At 39.9% G+C, this 8,364-nt stretch overlaps 3 protein-coding genes across 4 annotated transcripts in view; 1 reads left to right on the forward strand and 2 right to left on the reverse strand.

Moving 5' to 3' along the window:
• The window catches only part of kif22 (kinesin family member 22), a 5,512-nt gene extending 4,217 nt beyond the window's left edge, over positions 1 to 1,295 (reverse strand). The window contains exons 1-3 of the mRNA XM_035669704.1: positions 806 to 1,295; positions 317 to 532; positions 78 to 212 (exon numbers count right to left, since the gene is read on the reverse strand). Coding sequence (XP_035525597.1) covers positions 78 to 212; positions 317 to 507 — 326 coding nt within the window. The 5' untranslated portion in view covers positions 508 to 532; positions 806 to 1,295. The remainder of the gene's footprint in view (positions 1 to 77; positions 213 to 316; positions 533 to 805) is intronic.
• Positions 1,296 to 1,324: 29 nt separating this feature from the next.
• On the forward strand, positions 1,325 to 3,771 carry pagr1 (PAXIP1 associated glutamate-rich protein 1). Its single transcript, XM_035664673.1, has 5 exons — positions 1,325 to 1,491; positions 1,773 to 1,976; positions 2,750 to 3,083; positions 3,172 to 3,260; positions 3,391 to 3,771. The coding sequence occupies exons 2-5, from the start codon at positions 1,808 to 1,810 to the stop codon at positions 3,624 to 3,626; spliced, it is 828 nt and encodes a 275-aa protein (XP_035520566.1). The 5' UTR covers positions 1,325 to 1,491; positions 1,773 to 1,807; the 3' UTR covers positions 3,627 to 3,771.
• Positions 3,772 to 6,293: 2,522 nt separating this feature from the next.
• tlcd3bb (TLC domain containing 3Bb) overlaps positions 6,294 to 8,364 on the reverse strand; it is a 7,175-nt gene continuing 5,104 nt past the window's right edge. For both annotated transcript variants that reach the window (XM_035664651.1, XM_035664660.1), the window contains exon 7: positions 6,294 to 8,359. In XM_035664651.1, the coding sequence (XP_035520544.1) occupies positions 8,092 to 8,359 (268 nt within the window). In that variant the 3' untranslated portion in view covers positions 6,294 to 8,091. The remainder of the gene's footprint in view (positions 8,360 to 8,364) is intronic.

Genomic DNA, 8,364 nt, shown 5'->3' on the forward strand with positions numbered 1-8,364 from the left:
ATGTTTAGTGAATATCGGGAGACAGAATCACCATCTTTGTGCAATCAAGTACAAGTCAACTAATGCAATATTGCCACAACATACCGGCTCCAGTGGGTCCATAGGCGAAGACACTGGCGTTCTGCCCGTTCAATATGTGTGGTAAAATGGGCTTCACTGAGGAGAGGAAAACCTCCTGCTGTGTCGTTTGCTCACCATGAAAGGCATCAAAGCTGAAACAACATCAATAGCACTCTCAGAATTTAGAGTTGAACAACAATAAAAAGGTATAAACAATATAATAATTAAACAGTTGAGTCATGCTGAAGACACTGACTGGTATTTGACTGATTCCGTGGCGTTTCTCCAGTTCACTATTTCCACGTTTTGTGAGTCCAGGCCTCTGACACACGGTCCCTCGTCTTTCTCATCTTGTTTGCCCATACAGGGTCGCAGACGGACCGCTACCCGAACCCGGGTCGTCTTCTTGTTGTTTCCTCCATCTGGTAGCGCCACACGTTGAGCCATCTTTGGGCTCTTAAAAACAAAAGGCCTACCACAACAACACAAGCGAAGTTAGCCAAGCATAGTTTACGTACACTGTTTTTCTACCCTGATAAAAAAGAAAAACGCAGATTAACAAACAGATTTAGGTTTAAATTAAATGCATATACGTTTACTTTATAACTTTAAACGGCTAATAACAAACTAGCTCTAGGTGAGCTAACTTAGATTACGTGACTTTTGCTTTTCAAACTAACGTCAGCCTCGCAGAGATCAGTTACTCCGTTACCGATTCCATCACTGATGTTTCGTCAGTACTTACCGATATTACTTGCTCCTTGACTCCTTGGACGAACACCGTTGTTAAACTCTACGTTTCACTTTTAGCAACATTGCAAACACCGTCTTTTAACAATGGCGACCGAGCCAACGTTAACCGAACACTTTTCAAATGAGGAGCTCTGCGACCGGAAACGGCATCCACCAATCAGAATCACTGGCGCCCATTTGACGTGTACCAACCTTATTTATACGATTTAATCGACCATCGAATACAAAAGTCAAAGCTATGCTACTTACACAAACTTGTACATCTTTTAAAATAAGTAATTAACGTCTAATAGTGAAGTAAAATGTGTTCATTAACATTCCACCCGATGTGAGTTCATGCCTGACTGCGCTTGCGCACTACGCCGGAAGTCGTGCCAAAAGTAGATCTCCAGTACACACACCTAACTGCTGTGTGGAGTTCGAGCCGTGGGCGGACTATCCATGTTGTGTGTAATCAGTGGGAGTGCGCAGTCTCGCAGAAGCAGGCAGATCGTCACACAGTTGCTCTAGTCCAAAATGGCGCTATGTTTACGTCTCTACATAATCGTTTATTATCCCTAGCAAGTCTCATGGAGCGCTTTGGTGATTTTATTCACTGGGGAAGATAATTTGAGCTAGCATTTAGCTACAGCACAAGTGATTTACGATAATCGGGACACTCGGTAATGACAATATAAGGTATGCTATCTCATTTTATTCTGCTCTGTAGACATAGCTGAGAGTTAGGCCTGACGAAAGCTAGCTAACTTACTTAAGTCAAATAAGAACAACATTACGTTTTATTTATGACTTTGTTTGACTGCTTATCATTCAGCAAAGTTAGCAGCTATCGTTAGGCTACCCGTTAAACGTTATAGGCATGATAATCTTCTCTCAAAGACCTCTTACTTCACATACTAAGTTACTTTCAGTTGCACTAACATGTAGTTTTCTCCCCCCACAATGCTTCTGTCTTACAGATCTGTGGCTCTAAAGTTCAGCAGCAGTAGGAAGGATGCAGGCTGAGGCCACAGACTCTTCACTGAGAGAGGGCATAGAGGCTCTGGGTGTGAAGGACACAGAGAAACCTGCAGCAGCCCAAGAGGAAGAGGGCAACACAGAGCAACAGGACACGGAGATGACTGCTGCCACAGAGGAGGATGCAACTACCAAGGATGAAAAAGGTAACTCCATTCAGAAACATATATGGACAGAAAGGTAATGTCGCATCCAAGCCAAATTAGGAGGCAAGAAGTTTTACCATTAAGGAAACAGTCTTTATTCATAGTTTGAAAAGTGCTCATGCTGATTAATATCTAATTATGAGTAATGTAAGGCATAATACAAAGTGGTTCACAGTGAATGGTAGCTAATCTATGATTGCATAAGTAAAAATATGCAGGTGTAGGTATAAAATGTGTGTTCAAGTCCAGGAAAGTAGACGTGTAAAGAGCAGAAAATGTAAGAAAACATGGTACAACTGATGCATTAATATAATGCATGAATAAGAAATGTATAACATTATATAGATGATAGTTAAGAGATATCAGTTGAACAGAATCAGAAATACTTTATTGATCCACTGGGGGAGATTTGTTTGTATGTATGTATCAGTTTAAGAGTTTCTTAATGAAAAAATAACATTGTAGTAAACACAAGGAAATAGAGACACAATCAAAATAAACCACAAGTGTTTTGATGTAAGGCTGTATTTGATGCAGCCCTCCTTAGTATTAAAATGTTCCTTCACCAATAGCTTGTTGAGATTTACCCAGTACTGAGTAGTTTATACAGTGTCACAGTATAATTTATCTGTAGTACTGTAGAGAAAAGTAATCTATAATCTAATAGTCAAGTGCTATAGTTCTGTAAAAAGCATAATAAAATAAGTGTATCTTTCTACCACTCAACAGCTTTTGTTAAACTGACTTTCTTCACATTTTTGCCGCCTCCTCAGATGGAGACTCAGATGCAGTGGAAGCAGAGGCGCACAAAGATGAACCTCAGGCAGACACAGGGGTGGATGGCGAAGAGGGAAAGCAGGCTGCAGTAGTGGACGGTGAATGGGAGCTTGCATACAGCGACGAGGAAATGGAGGACCCCAAAAACTGGATGCCCCCTCCTGCTGAAATCAAAAGACTCTATGAGCTCCTCGCTAAAGGAGAGATGCTTGAATTGGACTTTGTGCCCCTCCCTAGAAGGCCTCCTACACCTGAACGCACCCCCTCACCTGAAAGAGATGACGAGGATGAGGCAGCGAGAGAAAGGGAGAGGGAGGAGAGAGAGCGCAAGTCAGTGTTACTATTTCTCATCATATCACGTTTACAGATTTTGGTTTGTGGTCTTGTATGTGAGAAGTTACTTTTGTTTTTTATCCAGACCTCCAACTCCAACTGAGTTTGACTTTGATGAGGAGCAAATGCAAGCCACTCCGAAAAACTCCTTCATCGACAGACGCAGAACACCAGGTGTGACAGGCAATAGCCACTGAGATTAGAGTTTTCAAATTTGCACTCTAAAACTGCATGAGCTAAATTTTACTGTGCTTCTGAAAGCACAGTAAAAGTGATGGTTTTGTTGGTTTTCTTTCACTCCCAGGATCTTCAGCCCGCGCGTCTGTGAAAAGGGAAGCTCGGCTGGACAAAGTACTGTCAGACATGAAGCGCCATCGCAAAATTGAGGAGCACATCATGCGTACGGGTCGAGATCTCTTCAAGAACGACAAGAAGCTGGAGGAGGCTCTGTCTCCAAACAGCCAGAAGGAGCGGGAGAAGGAGAGGGAACGGGACAGTAACCCCAACACCATCTTCTCCCCGAGACAGAGGAGATACTGAAGTATTATGTGATGAGGACTTGCCCAGAGGCAAACAAGGCCAAGAGCTTTCAGAGGCTTTCTCAAAACTTGAATTTTCTAATGTAACGAGTTTTCTATGTTTTCTATGTGTGTTTTGTATATTGGCAATAAACATTTTAACCCTGGAGAATGTTAAGTGATCTGTTGTAATCCGGGTACAGTACGGGTGGGTGATGGGGATAAAAATCCTCTGTAAAGGCATGATTGTGATATTGGTATACAGTATATTGTGGTATACTAAAGTTTGTGAAACGTCATGGCTAAAATAACAAGATAGCAATGTATTTTTGGCTAATGCAGCAAATCAAATACCTGGCATATCACCACACGTCTCACATTTATGCAAAAGTTGTATATAGAAACGCTATTAATCCTCATGAATGTACATTGCACACAAAAGCCTACTACCAGTGGTGGAATGCAAATAAGTACATTTAATTTGTACTTAAAGGGAACAATATGTAATATACTTACTATGTTAAAAATAAAATTACAATGAGATATCTTAGACATTAAGGAAACATGTTAAATTGAAATACTGTCTGACAATATTGTTACAGCCTGTATATTCTCATTTTAAATTTACAGTCTTGCAGAATTTCTGTTGATGTTTTGTCCTGATTGCACTGACTATATACATATATAAGGTTTGGAAAGACTGGGTTGCCAGGTATGGCTAATTTCCACACGTACACAGCGAGCTGCAGCCATGGCAGCAATCAGAGGATCGGCAGAGATAATGTTAGAGTCTGTCCGACATAAACATCCTCTGTATCTGTGTAAAGAGCTCCATGACCAGAGATGTGGTAAAACACGGGTAAATGTTGGGAGATAGATTTAAAAGATGGAGACAGCTTCCTGCCAGAAAGGATTTCAAGAGCAATGTCAAGTTGGCTCATTTCCTCCTCAACAGGTAAGCACATTGGAACATACCAAGCGAGGACACAGCTAGGGGGATGTTAAAGTTTGGTCCATGAACTCCGTCTGATAGTGTCCACTTTCACTTATATTTCATGCAGACTGTGGAGCAGTTTGACCGCCATCAGGCACAGAGGAGCAGATGGGACCGAAATATACGACAGGAACACTAGTTTGACTGTAAATTGACTCAATTGGCAAATGCAATTTATTACATACAGTTTTTTGTCTAATTATTCTCCACAGAGCCACAACTCCAGATCGATGAGCAGTAAGAGCCTCAAATCTGTAATAATAGTTATGAATATTTGTTTATATTCTATTCTATAGATCATTGTCTGCATTGCTTTTCTAGTAAGGTCATTTCACTGCCTTGAGTTATATTGCAATATATTATGGTGAGAATTACTTGAATCTCGATGCTAGTAATAACAGCTATACTTAAATGTATTATTATCATTACTGATCTCAGTATTGTTGCTATCATTAGTTTAGTCATATACTATGTACAATGGGTAGTTTAAAGACATTTTTCACTACTGTAACTTGTGTTTGTTACAACCATTATCAACAACTCAGTTTCATTACAATACCATCTTGTTAATCCCTTTTGTATGTATGGACCTCTGCCTGTATTGCTCTGTAAATAGGACATTTATACATGATTAATAAAAAATCCCAATGCTCACCTTTACTTACGTGTTCATTATAATTAGTATTATTAAATAACTACAACAACAAATGGTATGATGATAATATTCTGTATAACATTTATGTTTCTTTTAAATGTACAAAAAGTGGAGAGTTTTGATGACCTGATGATCCACAGAGGGACAAGATCCTGAACTGTAGGTTCAGTATCCTCAACCTGGCAACCCAGGTGAGCTTCTAGCCTGGGGAGGAAGGACTGGGGGAGACAACTTGCTACGATGTTTTGAATTTGGACTGCAGTACCCATTTTAAACACTTGCTGTCAGTCTTACATGGCCCCTTTAAGTACAAATTTGAGGTGCTTTGAGTATTTCCATTTCATGCTACATTATACTTCTATTCTGCTACAGCTCAGAGGCAAATGTACTTTTTACTCTATATTTGTATGATGGGTTCATTCGTTCAATTTCCGTACCCTTCCTGTCCAGTGAAAACCACGCATCTCCAAATTTGGTGACTAAAAACGTATGTGATCCTTTATGGATTGAAAAGAAATTCTGTTACTTCTTACACTAAATAAACAAATTAAAAACTGGATTGAATGAGCTGGAAAGTGCATACTCACAAACCTAAGAATTTTTCTGAGTTCATGAAAAGTTAACGTTTTAGAGAAATATAGTTCTCAATGAACATTTGACCACTGCCAAGTACAGCCAGGATTATTATTACACTATAAATGGTGTCTTAAATTCTCTTACAGTAGAAAACATTAGTCTCACAGTACTTGGTATTTTATCCTCCCTGATCCTAGTCCTCATTCAGTACCATTTGTTTCACAATAATACGTGGAATTTCCTTTCGTAAAACAGCCCATTAAAAGGCCTTTTCATATTGCAGCAGGAGGATCATCTAGGCAGAGGTCAGTCACTTGAAGAGTTACATTAATGGATTCTGGTGCTCTCTCATGGCACACTTTTACCTGGAGCAGTAATGTCTGAAAAAAAAAAAAATGGCATTGGATGATTTATAATTTTGAAAACATCAACTAAACTCAAGGAAAAAAAGACTCAAGGCAGACTCAGGACAGAGAAGTATATTTTAGCTAAGTTTGAGTAACAATACAGCCTTCACATAAGGCTCAGAAGCATATAGTATAATATGTATGCATAAATATGCATTCAAAACCACAAACCAAATAAATAAATAAATAAATACTTACAAATAAATAACGAGCATTTTGTGGAATATACAGTACATCAGTTGAAATGTTTTAGTATTGTCAAGAAGCAGTACCTTATGAATTCATGGAACAGGGGAATGGATATTCTGTGTTCAACATGCCCACAGTTGTCCAGATGTTTTGGCACACGCTGCCGTCTTTATGGTTTCTGAGCTTTGCTTTATTTTCTTTTTTTTTTTTTTTAGACCTTTTTCCAGGAGTGAAGCTGCTTTAAACAGACATAAAATGGTAAAACTAGGCCAGTTTGTTCACAGAAGGTTCATGGAACCAGAGGCTCAAATAAACAGCTCAATGACTTGAAGCAAATTTCACAATTTAAAAAGGTTTAAACAATTCATAGACTTATTAAGGGTTAAAACATTAATGAGCATCAATAAAATGAGTTGCCATGGACAAATGTGCTGCATGTCAATCACAAGGGAATGCCTCCCTACAAGATTATTCTTCACTTTTGTTTCCCTTCAAACTGCAACATTAGAAGTCCCCTAAAAATACTCAAATAAATAAAAATACTCAAATCTCATGGATCCCTTAGTGAAATATTCTTGCCAATCAAATGGATATTTTGAGATTCACATCAGCACCAAACTAAAAAAAAAAAAAAAAGCACATGTAAAGTGACTTCCTTGTATGCAAAAACACTTTGTGATACCAGTAAATGGAATGAGGTCATATCTACACTGAAACGAGAAGCGCTGCCATAACATTTGGGGGTAGTTTGCGTACAGTAAGCTATAAAACTGTGAAATGTTTTGTTTTAACGCTGAAATGTCATTGTTCAAGATGAGATGCAGAAATGAGACGAAACCGGAAAAAAAAAGAAAAAGAAAAATCAACATTGACCTAATACTGACATGGAAATAAGGACAATTTTACATTGGCTATGTACACCCGTTACATTTCCTGTCTGAGGGAGCGTCTTCCTTCTCTGAGGGTAAAACTAAATAAAAATGTAAAGAAACTGCAAAGAAAGAGGGGAAAGGGATAAGGCAGCAGAATACAGTCTTATGAGATTATCTCCCTTCTAAAGGTGAGTCAGTCTGCAGGTTGGTTACATTTTGTTAGAGTGACAGTGACTACATAGAGGATACAGATAATAAACACTAACAAGTCAAAATACTGCTTAGCCGGGTATTTTTTTCTTTTTTCGAAGGTCTTCTTCATTACTAAACTGAATCAGGCCATCCATCTACAGCAAATGTACTAACATACAATATAATACATTCCTATTTTCCTGCTCTTCCTATACCGTGAGGCAGAGAGGACTGAATTTGATCTACATGAGGGAAATAGCCACCAATGCTTGCTATACATCCAGGCAAATTCCTCTCAGGTCAGTGCATGTTCCTATCTGTCACAGTGCCTGATGACATCTTTAAATACTGAGTGCACTAACACTCTTGTTTCCTACAAACTGAGAAGCCGAAGTACATGAAGGCCAGCAACCAAACATTTAGCAGTTGGAGTTTGGCTGCTGGACACAAACACTTCAGCGCTATTTGAGGCCATCGTCTGTAGCTTTCTTCATATTGCTACTTGTTTCAAGTCTCACTTTTCCCTCATAAGCTTTCTTTCCTTTACATACTCATTGGTACATTCGCCTTCCTTCCCTCCCCACCCTCCCCCTCCACTCCTCTCAGTGAGTGGCCAGCTCGGACTCTGTGGAGCGCGCGCTGTAGCCGTTGGAAGGCTGGGGCAGCGCGTTGCCATCCGTCTGCCGCTCCTTGGCTGTGTCTGCGCTCGCACGTGGTCTCTGAGATCGGGAGGAGCCCATGAATAGTCGCAAAGCGCCCCTGCAAATTAGGGAGAACCAATAGAGCTGGGGGGCCATGAGCAGAGCAGCGCCGAGGTTACAGTGCCAGGGCACCATCAGGGGAACCATGTGGAAGGGAATGGACGCGTACCTGGA

This window comes from Morone saxatilis, unplaced genomic scaffold (genome assembly GCF_004916995.1).
Source record: "Morone saxatilis isolate NCDOM2014 unplaced genomic scaffold, NCSU_SB_2.0 Contig1, whole genome shotgun sequence".
Lineage (NCBI taxonomy): Eukaryota > Metazoa > Chordata > Actinopteri > Moronidae > Morone > Morone saxatilis.